The sequence below is a fragment of the Arachis ipaensis genome, chromosome B7, assembly GCF_059453495.1.
Source record: "Arachis ipaensis isolate K30076 ecotype BB chromosome B7, ASM5945349v1, whole genome shotgun sequence".
Classification (NCBI taxonomy): domain Eukaryota; kingdom Viridiplantae; phylum Streptophyta; class Magnoliopsida; order Fabales; family Fabaceae; genus Arachis; species Arachis ipaensis.
This window is the reverse complement of record NC_142442.1, coordinates 5,969,725-5,985,555: the sequence shown is the minus strand read 5'-3', so window position 1 is coordinate 5,985,555 and position 15,831 is coordinate 5,969,725. Positions and strand designations below refer to the sequence as shown.

Here is a 15,831-nt window from a genome sequence, read left to right as displayed (position 1 = left end):
TCCGAATTGTTTAAACCATACCAGCGTAAAACTCATCTCTTCTCACATCATTGTGAGATACACTCCTCTCTCTCTCTCACATGGAAAAGGAAAAGTGGTTGGTTTAACCCATAAGAAATTAGTTATTACCTATGGAAGAGAGTTTGGCTTTATTTTGAGCTTTTACCGTGAATGTTAACTTTGCATCTATTGAATTGATTGAAAATTTTTACATAATATAATACATTGTGACGGAGCATGTCTTATTTTTAAAATTTGTTTCCTTTATATTCTGGTATACTATATCTTTCTTCTTTTTGGGACTCTGTAGTCTATGCTCTATTTTTTTTTTTTTTTTTAGAGTAGTCTATGCTCTATGCTGCATGTTTATTTAGACTGGTGATTAACAAAACAAGGTGAATATTTTTTTTTGGTTCTGAAAGCAAGGTGAATATTAATCCTTTTGGGGTGGGAAAAAAATATAAACAGGCCGTGAGGGTGAAAGGCCCAAAAGGTGACTGTGAATCGGACTCAGCGTCATTAGTGACTTACTCACTCTCACTTTCCCTGTGCAACAGAACGAACCAACCAGAAACTTCACCCTCCTACTCTCGTTTAACTTCCAACTTAAACCCTAGTTCTCTCTCTCTCTCTCGCAACCATGGCAGCTATGCTGGTACGTTTTCTCTCTCTCTCTGTTTATGTTTCTCTGTGTAAGTGCAGTTAGATTGAAGAAATGTGTGGTGTGTTCTCTCTCTCTGTGTTTGCAGCAACCGCAGATCATACTGCTGAAGGAAGGTACGGACACGTCTCAGGGGAAGGCTCAGCTAGTCAGCAACATCAACGCCTGCACCGCCGTCGCCGACGTCGTCAGGTCCACCCTCGGCCCACGCGGCATGGACAAGCTCATTCACGACGACAAGGGATCCGTCACCATCTCCAACGACGGCGCCACCATCATGAAGCTTCTTGACATCGTCCACCCTGCCGCCAAGATCCTCGTCGATATCGCCAAGTCACAGGACTCCGAGGTACATCATTCTCAACTCACTCACTCGCTCACCTCAGCTCAGATCCATCTTCTGGACCTGCATTTTTTTAATTGTTTTTGCTTCTGATGTGTGTCATTGTTAATGTAATTGGAGAATGGAGAATGATTGAATTGGTTCTTTCCATTTCGGGTTTAGAAATGCTAGAATATTAGTAAACTAACTAATTTAGAAATGATGATGGAAGGAGGAAACTAACTAACTTGCTAGTCAATTGGTAACAGTTATAACTGAATGGCCACCATTGTTGTTAATTTGCAGGTTGGTGATGGAACCACCACTGTGGTTTTGCTTGCTGCTGAGTTTTTGAAGGAGGCCAAGCCCTTCATCGAAGACGGTGTTCACTCTCAGAATTTGATTAGGAGCTATAGGACTGCATGCACATTGGTATTGAAATTTGGTTCTTCTGTAGTTGAGATTGTGCCTTGATTTGTGGCCTTGTGTGAGATTCTCATTTGTGATTGATTGTTGGTTTAGGCGATTGAGAAGATTAAAGAGCTGGCGGTTAGCATAGAGGGTAAAAGTTTGGAAGAGAAGAAAAGCTTGCTTGCAAAGTGTGCTTCTACCACGCTCTCTTCAAAACTTATTGGTGGAGAGAAAGAATTCTTTGCATCGATGGTTGTGGATGCTGTTATTGCAATTGGAAATGATGACAGATTGAACATGATTGGTATCAAGAAGGTATGTGCATTGATTGTTTTTGCACCATTGTGTTGCAGATATGGTGTTGTTCTAGGGTTGTGCTTTGTAAATCAATTTGGTGTTTAATTTACAGGTTCCCGGTGGTAACATGCGGGACTCATTTCTAGTAAATGGTGTTGCCTTCAAAAAGACATTTTCATATGCCGGGTTTGAGCAACAGCCAAAGAAGTTTCTCAATCCAAAGATACTACTGCTAAACGTTGAATTGGAGCTAAAATCAGAGAAAGAAAATGCTGAAATCAGGTGGCTATATTTGAAATTTTATCTGGTTTTTTATTTATTGATACTACTGAGATTCTATTGAAAGATTAACTGCTTAAATGGATTCCCCTCTATTTCTCGTTTTCTTTACAGATTATCTGATCCATCACAATATCAATCAATTGTTGACGCCGAATGGAATATTATTTATGACAAATTGGATAAATGTGTCAACAGTGGTGCAAAAGTAGTTCTTTCACGATTGGCAATTGGTGATCTTGCTACACAGGTTTTTAATTCTCCAATTTTGGTCAAGTCTTATCTTACTTTATTCCATATTCTTTGTCCTTTCAGGCACACAGAAATCATTAAACCTTTCCAAATTGCGACTTATGTTGCATGCTTCTTTTTTACTTGCTTTCTTAACAACTTCCAGAAACATTTATTATTTGTCCTATTTTAACAGTATTTCGCAGATCGAGACATTTTCTGTGCTGGTCGTGTAGCAGAAGAAGATTTAAAAAGGGTCGCTGCTGCAACTGGTGGAACTGTACAAACATCTGTCAATAACATCATTGATGAGGTTGTGCATTATTTTTTGGGATTGATCTTTGTGTTTTGTAGTATATTATTTGCTAAAATTCTTGTGATTTGTTTGCATGAAGGTACTTGGAACTTGTGACGTTTTTGAGGAGAAGCAGGTTGGAAATGAAAGGTTCAACATATTCAGTGGATGTCCATCTGGACAAACAGCAACCATAGTTCTTCGTGGAGGAGCTGATCAGGTGGGTTAGTGGTTGTGCACTGCCTGTCTATATGTCTTTCTATATAGATCTATCATTTCTTGGATTTATAATTGATTCTCTTACAGTTCATAGAGGAAGCAGAGCGAAGTTTGCATGATGCAATCATGATTGTTCGGAGGGCTTTGAAAAACTCAACTGTAGTTGCTGGCGGAGGTGCTATAGATGTACGTGTCCAAAATTTATAAGTTTGATATCTTGATGAATTATTAATTGATTGATGTGGATGTTAATATGTGGTTCATGTTGACAGATGGAGATAAGTCGATACCTTAGGCAACATGCACGGACAATAGCAGGAAAGTCTCAGCTTTTCATTAACTCATATGCAAAAGCTCTAGAGGTAAGTGTCTCTGGAATTTGAGTATGATGGCTATGGTTGTGGTGTATTATGTGTTATGCTATTATTCTGTTGTAAGTCATTCAACGCTGAGTAATGGGTGCTTTGATAACTTTCCGTCAAAAGCTTCTTTGTTTAATGTCTTAAGTTGTAAAATGATGCAAAGCAATGAGTACTACTTTTCTTTATTATGTATATATTTCTTTAGTCAAACTTCAGTGATACAAAATGTTGTATGTAATAATTTATAAGTTCCAGCATTGTCATGTTCAAAATGAATTAGTATTTTCACTGAAGATTATGCCTTGCTATTATATTTGGGGTGTGAACAAAAGGCTCCTCTTTTGCATTTTTTTAAATGTTGTGACTATCCTAACTTTTTCTTAGTATTATTCTTTTTTCCGAGTCTTTTAGAAGTACTCGTTGCATCTGAGACTTTAATTTCTGTTCTAAATGTTGGAAGCTGGGAAGAAAGCATTATCAATTCAAGTAGTCTGGTAGTTGAATTCACGTTAGAATGACCTTATCTTGAAATTGCGTCAATAAATACATATTGTAATAGGCATGCTAGATTATGTAGTGTAAGAAGTGAGACATGAAGGCTTTTGTTTTTCCTCCCCCCCTCTTCTGGTTTTCCCTTCTTATTTTATGTTATATTTTTTTTAATTTTGATGCTTAGAGTTATGGTGTAATTTTCAGGTTATACCCAGACAATTATGTGACAATGCTGGGTTTGATGCGACTGATGTGCTGAACAAACTAAGACAGAAACATGCACTTCCATCTGGTTGGTTGCAATTCCTCCAATATGCATGCTTTTCTGCAATGTCTTAAACACACAATTTCTTTTATGCATGATGCTTGTGTTGTACTAAAATTTTGCTTGTTTGATACTCATGGATAATTAAGATCATTTGCATAATAAACATTCTTGGCTACGTTAATGGCTAATGTTATCATTTCCTGATTGTTACAGGTGAGGGAGCACCATATGGAGTGGATATAAGCACTGGTGGAATTGCTAACTCATTTACTAACTTTGTCTGGGAGCCTGCAATTGTCAAGGTATCTGCCTGACTTTATACTCTTATTTTAATGTTGATGTCAGTGGTGTTTAATCTAATCAACAATTTTGCAGATTAATGCTATAAATGCTGCTACAGAAGCCGCATGCTTAATACTAAGTGTGGATGAAACAGTTAAAAACCCCAAGGTGAATTTCTGACTAGTTCTACAATTATATTTCTCCATCTTTTAATTTTTGTTTCATGTATTATATTTCGCTAGAACCATTGATGACACTATTCTCCTATCGACTTATTTCGTCTCCACCATTAGTTTCAAAAAGCTCGAAACACATGCTCTTTAAGCAGCTAGTAATTGCATACTGCCTTGGACTTGGATTTTTGATATACCTAACTTCCCATATAATAATTTATAGTGTCACTGCCAGCCAATTCCTTTGATAGCTATTATCAATTCATCACTAGTTTTGTTGTTTGCAATTAAAATCACTTCATAGTCCGTTTCATGTTCATGATTTGAGCCATGTAAAAAATAGTATAGTGAATATATTTATAATTTCACGGTATATCAGTAGGAGAAATTTGTGTTTGGTTTTGAATGTCTCGTCTGCTCAACATGTGTAGTCTGAGAGTGCACAAGGAGATGCTGCCGCAAGTGCTATGGGTGGTAGAGGTCGTGGAGGTGCCTTCCGCGGCCGTGGCCGTGGACGAGGAATGCGAAGATGATGAGAAATGTGGCATAATGGGTTGGCTTTTATCTTAGTTCATTTGTATGTTTGTCTAATACATGGAAGGCCAGTGCATATTTATATCTGCTAGTTGATACTGCTAGAAGCATGCCTTATTTTTGGATCTACAAATGATGATATAAAATTGTAATGCGGTATATGGGATCATCATCAGAGTGGGATTTGATGGTAACAATTTTCAAGAATTTTGTCGTTACGACATTTACTCATTTTATACGCTGGACGACTGGGATGGTAGTTAATTTTGCATCTTATTTTTTACAGTTTTTGTTTATTTTATTTTATAATTTTTTTATAATGTTTAAAACTGGGTTGTAGGCTTGTGGCAGCCACAAATTAGTAAGAATAGGTATTGGAAGTTTATTGTTCCTTATCAAAGCTTTAGTTAGAAGAAAAGTTGAAGACATGTGAGAAATATTTTCGCGAACATAAACAAGAACGAATTTCATGTGTATTGGATCATTTCCATCTATATATGAGAAACAAAATGTTTTTAATCCTCGATAATGACTGGAGAACAAGCTATTAGTCGCATAAAATCCATGGCTAAAGGTTACTAACATATGATAAAATGTCTGCCACATCCTATAAGATTAAGGCATTATACTTGGACTTTTGGATTCTGTTAAATATGATTTTGAGAAACCCTTACAACATAACTAGTGTAGATACAACAATCCAAGTAGCACTGTGTATCCGTATCTGCACTTTCAAAAGGTTAATGGAATTTATGTAAAGGTTAGTGGCTTTATATTATCCTAGTTAACCAGCAATATGTTTAAAACTCTAATTGCACATAAACCTGGTCCAAGGTTCGGACAAGAGCAATAACAAGTAAAAACTCAATATTTTGATGAATTATAGTATAAAATAAGGAGAATTGGAACAAATGTTAATGCACTTCAGAAAATAAAAAAAATGTAACGCATCTTAGAAAATGATCTGTGATTAGAAGTAACAAATAAATGAATAAATTTTAAACGTATGTTTTATATAATTTTACTAAAAAAATTAACTTAATTAGCAAATTACCTTAAAAAGTATGACACTCCTTAATAAAATGCCTTTAATGAATAGCTGGAGAACTTTTTCAAGCAACAAATAAAAAGCACAAAAATAAGTAACATTACATGGTGTGGTAGATTTTAAGCCTCGGTATTGTGGGGGTGTAAGACAGTGGAATATTAAACGATCATTTTCCAAACTGATGAATAATAATAGGAAAAAATTTCCATGCAATTGTTTTTATATGAAGTTGCTAGTTGAAAATTGTTAAATAACAATTTAGTCAAACATGTCAAATCATCTAATAGTTCTCAACTAACAACTTCACGTAAAGACGACTGCAAGTTTCCAACATAATAACATTGGACCAAGTAAAGATTAAAAGTAACAAACCAACCCCAAAACAAAACACAAACATCAAATTGATCAACACAAGATGCATATTCTAAAGGAACGGTTATTCCCAGTAGTATAATCTTAAAATGATATTGCAGATTTTTCTGCAACATACTAACATCAACGTTTTTTGGGAATAAAATTTATAGTCTAAAACATTCTAAGAATTGAAAGACAATTTCTCAAGGATTCACTAAAAACTTCATCATACTACAATCTAAGTCTCTGAATCCTACCAGCAAGTGGTAACTTGTCTACAGGAATGGCGGCAATATTATCCATCGACGAGGATACTTGGGTCGGCCTTCCTTTCCATCGAATAACTGCAAACACCAACAATGAAACATTCATCAATTAAAAATTTCTAAAAGGGTATCATAAGCTAATCGTTTATATCACATTTGATCCACCACAAACAATAGCCATAAAAGAACTAAATTCAGATAGCCAAGAACAGATAAGACTCTTATAAGTAGCAGATTTCAATCAACATGTTTAACATCTTATTGGAATCAAATCTTTCAAAACTCTAAAATCTGACAGTTTAGCAAACTTATAATTGTTTTTTATTTACTTAAATATAGTTAAATAACTGCAAACTAGAGAGGGAAACGAAACATACCTTCCTCAAACGCCTGTGCTTTGCAAAAGCCCAGTTGGACATGATCAAAGTAGCAACAAGAAGAAAAATATAACCTGCAACAGTTTGTGTTGCAATGTTGAAACCCAACCACTGATAGATTTCTGTGGTATAATTTGCACAGGTAACAATATTGAAGAGAAATCCGCGAGGGATTTGGTATCCACCGTCCCCCTCAGGTTTGCGAAGACTCCTAAGTATAATGTGGCAATAGAAATTTGAAATTTGCATCACTATGCCAAACCCAAACCCAATCTTCATTTGGAGGTCGCTTACTGGGGTATAATTTGGATGGTTCACATAGTAAGCAATGTAAGACCCAAAGGTCCAGTAATATGCGCAGTTGCGGAACACATTGGAAAGAGGAGAAGTAGCATGGCTGAAGCGATGGATGAAAAATGTCTCGAAAATACGTTTGGCATAGTGGAAACACCAATAGTACAAGGCATATGTCTGCACAGGGTGGATGACACGTTCACCTTTGTACCCGAAAAATTGGTAGACAGGGAAATAATAGAAGACTGGATAGAGAAGCAAAGGTCCCAGGTACTCAAAGAAAAAGAGTGTGCGGTAAGAAACTTGAGGGCCTAAGTCCTTGAATACTACAGTTAAGGCTCCTGAATTTCCATCTGTATATTCTTTTAGACTCTTCTTGGAATTAAGGACAACGGGCCTTTCCCTTGATCCTGCTGAGACCGGAAGTGTCAAGCGCTGCCTTTCAGGATACTTCTTAGCTGTTAAAGTGAAATTTACAATCATGTTAATGATCTATAAAACTCAATGCTGGCTATATAAGCATTTTTATCATTTCAAGTGTAGTGAATTAAATTATGAAAAACAATTCTTCTAGTTCACCTACCTAACAAGATTTAGGTTGAATTTCATTAGTCGAAAGTTTCCAAAAGTTTCAAGTTCAACAATATAGCAAAAGACTAGATTCATGTAAGAAACTACTGAAGAAAGACTTGTGAATCTAACAGGTGGTACTAAAACTTCAAGTTCATTTTACAGTGTGAAAAAAGATTAATTCATGCTTTATTTACAAATTAAAAGATCAAAGGAATTTCAACAAATGAATACCTTATTAAACACTAAATAGTAAGCACAGAAATTTTGCATAAACCAATAAGGCCATAATGGAGAAGCTTACAATATATCTAGTAATATCTATCAGACATTTTCATTAATCTAGCCCAGATAAATAACTGTGATATTATATTATCTCTAAAATGAAAATTATACACAAAAAATAGTGCAGAAACGCACAAACTCACTCACTTCGTTTGTGAATTTCACGTTGAAGATCTGCTACAGTAGCCTGTGTCAAAGAAACAATGGAATAAACCATAAATTATAACTGTCTAAGACAAAGCTCTCAATTAACAAAGATGCACAAAATTCGGAAGTTTGGTTTGTGAAAAATTAGGGATATCAAAATCATAAATTAAAACTACCAGTGAACTAAAAATAATAATAATAAAAAAAAACAATATGAAGAAGAAGAGAATAGAGACATACAGAATCATTGAGCTCAATGCCACCTTTCACAATCTCTCTTCCGCTCCGAGAAACCAAAGTGACCTTCATCCTTGAAACTGAGACAAACCGACTTCAATAAACACTGTCAGCAACAAAATCGAAGGATTATATTTAAGATCCAAAAACCCGATATCACACGAAAGTTCCGAATTTCAAAATCATACAATTTTGAAGCAGGAAATGGAAAAAATTCGCAACTTTTTTTGAGAAAAAGTAAAATGGGGTTGCAGGAACTAGCAAAAAGATTCGAACTTCAACGAAGAAAGAATTCGATGATTCCAAAGAACGCACAAACAGAGACGGCACAGTTTAGCAGAGTTAGTGCCCAAAAAATAAAAAAAGGAAATAAATTTAAGATACATAAGAAGAGTTTCCTCAGTGAAAATTGACGAAGAAGAGAGGCATGCAAAATCAATGGCGAGAAGAGAGTATTACCTGGATTTGGGAAGAGAGAGAGAGAGTGTGTGTGTGTTTTGTTTGTTAGCTAGTTACACACACAAAAAAAGAGTGAGGAAAATGGGGTTTGAAAATTTGGAATTTTTATAATGATAATAATAACAAGTAATTTTAAGGTGTAAGGAAGAAGAATAAATGAAAGTTGTTAATTGGTGTGGTGATGGAATGGAGATGTTAGAAATTGCGGTTGAATGCATGTTATATATTAATTGGGTACAGTTGGGGTAGGAGAACTACCTCTTTCAGTTGATCAACTACATTATACCATACCATACCTTACCCTACCCTTGCCAATTTAAATTTTTTTTATTTATTTATGTGTTTTTTTTGGTAGATGTTACCAATTTAGTTAGAAATATAATATCTGAACATTTAAAAATATAATAATTAACAGATTAATTTTTAATTAGCTAATATTAATTATTTTTTATTATAAAATAAATTACCTTTTTAATATTATTTAGAATTTCAAATTTAAATTTAACAATAAGAGATATTTAACAAGTTTTTGATATTGTGCTTAATGATTTTTTTTAATACAAAAATAGAATACATAAACGACTTGTGTCTATGTTTATATTACATTGTTATCATTTTTTGAGTGAACAAAATATTAAACAAATGCAAATTACCTTGACCAATAAAACTTAAAACTGGAGTGCGAATTATTTAATATTTATGGAGTGATATTTTATAGGAGTATCTATGAGGATTTTTTTCAGAAATAAAATAAAAAAAATTCATATTTTTTCAAACACTGTTCTTGAACTTTAATTCTCCAAATACAATTTTTTTAGAGCAAGTTCGCCGTACCTCTGGCGAACTCTATAAAAATTATAGAGTTCGCCTTACTCCTGCGAACTCCCTTTAATTTTTTTTGGATCCCGCATTTTAAATCCATTTTAATTCATTATCATCCTCTCCAAATAGTATATAGATCTACAAATAGTATATAGGAGTACACAAAACTATACAAACAACAAGTAGGGTTTCTTCAAGAATTTTTTTAATTATAAATTAAAAAAATAAGCCATATTTAACAATGGCAACTGTTACGATAGATAACCGGAGATTAATGGGCTGGACTCGTTAGGTTGGCCCACTCGTCTGAGGAAGGAAGCCTCTGAGCGGATTTACGTCTTTGGGCCTCCGTTCGACTTGTTCGTGTGAGACAATGGGGGGTGGAACCTGTAAAGACACTCCGATGCCTAAGTCAGCAGGGGTCTAAGCAAGTTTAGAGAATATTGGAACTTAGTGATACCTGAGGGTTGTCAGTGTATTTATAGTGGTGAACCAATAACCACCGTTGGAGTAGTGGAATAGTTCCACCTTTTAAGGAGGAATAACCGTCCCTTTATCTTAGGGAAGTTAGGATATGACTCCTGGAAGTGGGTTGAGAGATTTTAGGGGCAGTTACCCATTTAAATGAGTGTTATCTGCCAGCTAATCTTCGTCTCCGACTTCTTTGGAGCAAGTCGTGGTAAGAACCGACTTCTTGAGGGAAGGTCGGTGTAGAGAGAGGGTCAATCATTTAGATTGGGCTTCTCATTTGGACCTGGGTCATAACTTTGGGTCAGGGTATGAACAGTGCCCCTACTCGAGCCCAAATCTCCTTTAGGAGTTGGGGTCGAGTATTTTAACTCGGGTTCGTCGCCGACCTGATGAGGAACCGATGTGATTTTTCAGAATCGACGTGTTTTAAAATTTCTCAATAGTCGCGTCCAATCAAACGTCGCGTCTGTTAGGAATTTACGTATTCACACGCGAGGATCAGTTACATTGGTAACGGTGCACCTCTTTAATGACGGCCTCCTTTTTTACCATTATTCCCCTAACGTATTTATAAATACTTTCCCTCTCTTTCTTTGTTTCGTTTCTGAAAACCTTCGCATTTGCCTTCTCTACTCGAAAGAAACTTCTGTTCGAAGGGACTCCTCCTCTCTCTGAGCCACTATTGCCTCTTCCTTCTCTTAAACAAAGGTTAGTCCTTCTATCTTCTCTCTTATTTACAAATGCTTTTTATCTGCATGTTTTTACTTTGAGAGAAGTGTTGACCGTAGGCTTAGCGGCTTTGTCTGAGGATCTGACCCAGGCCCCTTTAGACACCATGTTTTTTATCCTTTTTTCTTTTTTCTTTGTAGGTTTCACTATCCTTTTTATTTAGGGAAAGATATTTTCTGTAGAGTCCCTTGCTCAGTGGGTGGATGTCACGGTTCTAGGGGAAGAACCTTTTGTAGATACTGACTACATCGCTGACCTTCGCACGCATCATAGAATTTGTGCTTCTGATGAGGATGAGCCAAAATACGAACTGGTTGCCCCGGGTCCGGAAGACCGGGTTTGTTTTGGAAGGGCTTCTGATGAAGACCATCATTTCTTTTTTATGTATGAGAGTCTCTTTATTCGTCTGGGAGTTTTTCTGCCTTTTTCCTCTTTTGAGATTTCTGTTCTGCACCATTGTCGTGTCGCTCCTACTCAACTTCATCCTAACTCTTGGGGTTTCCTGAAGGTTTACCAACTTATTAGCCAGGCTTTGGATTTTTCGACCTCTTTGAGGATTTTCTTTTATCTTTTCCACATGACCAAGCCCTTTAGTGGGCAAAACAATAAACAACAGTGGGTGTCTTTTCGAGCTATTCAAGGTCGGAGAGTTCAACCTTTTTGACGAATCTTTCCATGATTTCAAAAATTTCTTTTTTAAAGTTCAAGCTGTAGAGAGTCACCACCCCTTTTTTCTTGGATGAAAATTCTATTTTCCGCTTTCCTTTATACTGGCTGGAGGCTTCTCCTATAGAGAAGTATGGTCTAGATGATCTGGATGAAGTCGAAGAAGCTGTCGTGGGGTTCCTCCGAGAAGTTTAGGAGAGGGCCCCTTATTTGGATACAAAGAGATTTCTTCAAGGGTCTCCGAGTTTTGTTCGGGCCCAAATAGGTGGATATGATTGTTTTCTGATTATTCTGACTTGTTGTAACTTCTTTCGACTTCTTAATTTTTTTTGTCTTCTTTATTTTCAGAAATGGTGAAGAAAGCTTCTGCCTCCTCCTACCAAAAAGTCCAAGATGCCAAGAAAAGGTCTCGGGCGCGGGTGGATGCTGCAAGGGCCACTGGCGACCTTCCCCCTCCTCCTCCTCCTCATAATTTAGGGACTTCCTCCCGTCCCATTATGGTATCCTCTTCCTCTACTTCCTCTCTTCCTTCTCCTCCCCCTCCGCCCCGACCTTCCCCTGAACCCGAGAAGAAGAAACGGAAGACTTTTGGTTCTTCTTCCGGGGTTGCATTTGATGGTCTTCAGTTTGTCCGAACCCATCTTTTTCCTCATTCAACTATTAGTATGGATGATGCTATGATTCGGAACCATCTAAATCTTATAGTTCAGGGAAGCGTTCGGGCGGCTGGGGTTTGTACTAAGCTCTTGGATATTTTTGAACATACTCCCCTTAGTTCCTTGGGTTCCACCCTAAGAGTTGAGGAACTCGAGGGGAGGATTTCTTTATATCAGGAAGAGGAAAAGAAGTTGAAGGAGGAGGTTACCAAATTAAAGGAGGAGAAGGATAAGATTCGGGAGAGGGAGAAGAAGCTGATGGGCCAGTATGCCATGGCGGAGGGCCTTAAGGAGAAGGCGAAGCAGAATTATATCAGGCTTTTTACGGAGAACTTGGACTTGAAAAAGGATCTCTCTAGGTGTCGGGACGCTTATCAGGACTTGGAGGATTCCATTTCTGAGGGGGCAGAGGAAGCGTGGGGGATCTTTAAGGAGCAAGTCGGGGTTATTGCTCCCGACTTTGACCTTTCTCCATTAGATCCTGACAAGATCGTGATAAATGGTGCGATCGTCTCCCCTCCCCAACCTGAGATGGACTCCGAGTTGAAGACCCGAGGTCAAAGGATAATAGAGTCTCCTCCTCAAGGAGACATTCCGAGTTCTTCGAAGGTTCCTTCTGACGTCCCCGACCAGCATGCTCCGACTTCTTCTGATGCTGCTCCGACTTCTCTCCCGGGTCCTGGTGGTGACGGCCCTTCTACTGGTGGTGGTGATCTTCCTCTTCCCTAAATGACTGTGGCTATAAGGGGTCCGGCCTGTGGGCCCCCCTATTTTTTAAACACTATTTATATTTTGTTTTTTTTAGTAGTAATTACTTGACATTTTTTGGCCTTTTAAGGTCATAAACAAAATATTTAAAAATACCCTTTTTTGGATAAGGGTTTAGGGCACCTTTACGCGCATGTTTTTCTTTTATTTTTGCGAGTAAAACTCTTTCAAAAATATTTTTCTTGAAAATCTTTTAGCTTGGCTGTCTCTCGTTCTAAGTAATTTTGAGTTTGTGGAAATCAGGGACAGCCTATGCCTTCGATTGATTTTCTTCTTCTCTTTTCATATTCCTTATACTCAATTTTTGATTTATTGGGTTCCTGTAACTTAGGTTATTTTTGTGATGTATTTCATTTCTCCTCGGCTTTCCGACTTGTAAGCCGACCGTTTTCCGAGTTTTTATGCTCTACTTTCATAACCTCTTTACGCCGACTTAAACATTGTCGTTTTATCCTGACAACCATCTAGGTCGGTTCATGAGATTTTCACGTTTTATCGAGCTTAAGTCGGCGCGTTTCGTAGAAATAGTAAAAAGCGAAAAAGGAATTTATAAGAGATATTGTAAAAAAAGATCTTTATTTGTTTGTGAAGGTACTTTCTTGCTACTAAGGGCTTTTAAAAATTTGTAGTCCCTTAGCCTCCACTTTGATGCCTCGTTAAAAACTCCCTTCAGGAAAAATCTTTTTTTTTTGGGAGAAAAACCATGAAGTTAGGAAAAGAGTACACCAGGGAGTGGAGTTCATTTTTAACTATAGTACCTTTTCATATTACAAGCATGCAACGACCTCGGTAGCTTGGTGCCGTTTAAGTTGGTAACTTTATAATAGCTTTTTTCTAAGACTTCACTAATTTTGTATGGTCCTTTCCAATTAGCAGCGAGCTTTTCCTCCCCAGATTTGTTGACTCCAATGTCGTTTTTGATTAAAACCAGGTCGTCTGGGGTAAAACTTCGTCGAATGACTTTTTTATTGTATCTGATCGTCATTCTTTGTTTCAATGCTGCTTCTCTTATCTGGGCTTGCTCTCGGACTTCAGAGAGTAGCTCAAGCTCTTCTTTGTGCCCCTGTATATTTCCCACCTCATCGTAGAGGCTCACCCTTGAACTTTGCTCACTGATTTCAATTGGTATCATGGCTTCTACGCCATAAGCAAGTCGGAAAGGTGTTTTCCCTGTGGCAGACTGAGGTGTCGTCCGATAAGCCCATAATACTTGGGGGAGTTCTTCAGCCTAAGCTCCATTTGCATCTTGCAGCCTTTTCTTTAACCCTACCAGTATGACTTTGTTAGCTACCTCGACTTGTCCATTTGCTTGTGGATGTTCTACAGAGGTGAATTGGTGTTTGATCTTCATGCTGGCTACCAGGTTTCTGAAGGTTGAGTCGGTGAATTTGGTGCCATTATCCGTGGTAATAGAGTGTGGTACCCCATACCTCGTGATAATGTTTTTGTATAGGAATTTTCGACTTCTCTGAGCGGTAATGGTGGCTAATGGTTCTGCTTCTATCCACTTTGTGAAGTAGTCCACTCCCACAATTAAGTATTTTACTTGTCCCATCGCTTGGGGAAAGGGTCCTAATAGATCCAATCCCCATTTAGCAAAAGGCCATGGGGAAGTTATACTTATGAGCTCCTCGGGAAGAGCGACATGGAAGTTCGCATGCATTTGGCATGGTTGACACTTTTTCACATATTTGGTGGCATTTTTCTGCAAGGTCGGCCAGTAGAATCCGGCTCGGATGACCTTCTTAGCCAGGGACCTTGCTCCGAGATGATTTTCGCAGATGCCACTGTGGACCTCTTCCAACACTTCTGTCGTCCTTGAGGTCGGAACGCACTTCAACAATGGTGTTGATATTCCTCTTTTGTAAAGGATATTTCTTACCAGAGTGTAGTTTTGTGCTTCCTTCCAGATTTTCTTGGCTTCTTTTTCCTCTTTGGGTAGGATGTCGAATTTTAGATATTCGATCAAGGGGTTCATCCACCTGAGGTTCAACCCGGAAACTTCAAGGACGTCTTGTTTGACCTCTGTTTTTGCGACAGAGGGTTCTTGGAGAATTTCTTGGATTAGACTTCTATTATTTCCCCCTAGTTTGGTACCTGCTAGCTTGGAGAGGGCGTCTGCTCTGGTGTTGAGATCCCGAGTTATATGCTTAACTTCGATTTCTGCAAAGCGCCTAAGGTGTTCCAAGGTTTTGTCCAAGTACCTCTTCATGTTGGGGTCTTTAGCCTGGTACTCTCCATTTATCTGAGAGGTCACTACCTGAGAGTCACTGTATATCGCTATTTTTGTTGCACCGACTTCTTCTGCCAGTTTTAGTCCTGCGATCAAGGCTTCATGTTCTGCCTGGTTGTTAGAAGCTGGGAATTCAAACTTGAGGGAGACTTCTATTTGGGTTCCCCCTTCGTTCACCAGTATTATGCCTGCTCCACTTCCTGTTTTGTTAGAAGATCCGTCCACGTACAACTCCCACGTGGTGGATTCTTCCTCTTGGTCTCCTGCATATTCGGCCATGAAGTCGGTGAGGCACTGGGCTTTTATTGCTGTCTGAGTTTCATATTTTAAGTCAAACTCGGATAACTCTATTGCCCATTGAACCATTCTACCCGCAATATCTGTCTTTTGAAGGATTTGCTTTATGGCTTGGTTCGTTCTGACTCTTATTGTGTGAGCCTGAAAGTAGGGCCGTAACCTTCGACAGGCTACTATTAAGGCGTACGCGAACTTTTCGAGTTTTTGATACCTTAACTCAGGGCCCTGTAGAACTTTGCTGGTGAAGTATACAGGATGCTGCCCGACCTTGTCTTCCCGTATCAGAGATGACGCTACAGCTTTGTCTGCTACGGACAAATAAAGTA

At 37.9% G+C, this 15,831-nt stretch overlaps 3 protein-coding genes across 5 annotated transcripts; 1 reads left to right on the top strand and 2 right to left on the bottom strand.

The window, feature by feature from the left end:
* The first annotated feature begins 430 nt into the window (after positions 1 to 430).
* On the top strand, positions 431 to 5,102 carry LOC107609058 (TCP-1/cpn60 chaperonin family protein). The gene is made up of 14 exons (XM_016310889.3): positions 431 to 655; positions 750 to 1,010; positions 1,290 to 1,415; positions 1,506 to 1,709; positions 1,804 to 1,973; positions 2,085 to 2,220; positions 2,398 to 2,514; positions 2,597 to 2,716; positions 2,803 to 2,901; positions 2,988 to 3,077; positions 3,774 to 3,861; positions 4,051 to 4,139; positions 4,213 to 4,287; positions 4,724 to 5,102. Exons 1-14 carry the CDS (start codon positions 641 to 643, stop codon positions 4,823 to 4,825), a joined length of 1,692 nt encoding a protein of 563 aa, XP_016166375.1. The 5' UTR covers positions 431 to 640; the 3' UTR covers positions 4,826 to 5,102.
* Positions 5,103 to 6,254: 1,152 nt separating this feature from the next.
* CER10 (3-oxo-5-alpha-steroid 4-dehydrogenase family protein) lies at positions 6,255 to 9,172 on the bottom strand. Of its 3 annotated transcripts, none has more exons than XM_016311231.3 (5): positions 8,864 to 9,172; positions 8,408 to 8,484; positions 8,168 to 8,207; positions 6,872 to 7,623; positions 6,255 to 6,572 (listed from the first exon to the last, which is right to left on the bottom strand). In XM_016311231.3, exons 2-5 carry the CDS (start codon positions 8,474 to 8,476, stop codon positions 6,504 to 6,506), a joined length of 930 nt encoding a protein of 309 aa, XP_016166717.1. In that variant the 5' UTR covers positions 8,477 to 8,484; positions 8,864 to 9,172; the 3' UTR covers positions 6,255 to 6,503. The 3 variants fall into 3 exon arrangements, with proteins under 3 accessions (XP_016166717.1, XP_016166716.1, XP_016166715.1); XM_016311230.3 differs by having other exon boundaries at positions 8,408 to 8,498; positions 8,864 to 9,152; XM_016311229.3 differs by having other exon boundaries at positions 8,408 to 8,510; positions 8,864 to 9,051.
* Positions 9,173 to 14,203: 5,031 nt separating this feature from the next.
* LOC148550233 (uncharacterized) lies at positions 14,204 to 15,487 on the bottom strand. The gene has a single exon (XM_088494381.1). It carries the CDS (start codon positions 15,485 to 15,487, stop codon positions 14,204 to 14,206), a length of 1,284 nt encoding a protein of 427 aa, XP_088350507.1.
* Between the last annotated feature and the right edge of the window lie 344 nt (positions 15,488 to 15,831).

Coding starts and splice junctions, on each gene's coding strand:
- LOC107609058 (XM_016310889.3), top strand. Junction 1,416..1,505: donor ATAGGACTGCATGCACATTG/GTATTGAAATTT, acceptor TTGTTGGTTTAG/GCGATTGAGAAGATTAAAGA. Junction 4,140..4,212: donor GGGAGCCTGCAATTGTCAAG/GTATCTGCCTGA, acceptor ACAATTTTGCAG/ATTAATGCTATAAATGCTGC.
- CER10 (XM_016311231.3), bottom strand. CDS start 8,476: ATGAAGGTCACTTTGGTTTCTCGGAGCGGAAGAGAGATTGTGAAAGGT. Junction 8,208..8,407: donor GCATTGAGCTCAATGATTCT/GTATGTCTCTAT, acceptor TCTTTGACACAG/GCTACTGTAGCAGATCTTCA. Junction 7,624..8,167: donor ACGTGAAATTCACAAACGAA/GTGAGTGAGTTT, acceptor TCACTTTAACAG/CTAAGAAGTATCCTGAAAGG.
- LOC148550233 (XM_088494381.1), bottom strand. CDS start 15,487: ATGGCCGAATATGCAGGAGACCAAGAGGAAGAATCCACCACGTGGGAG.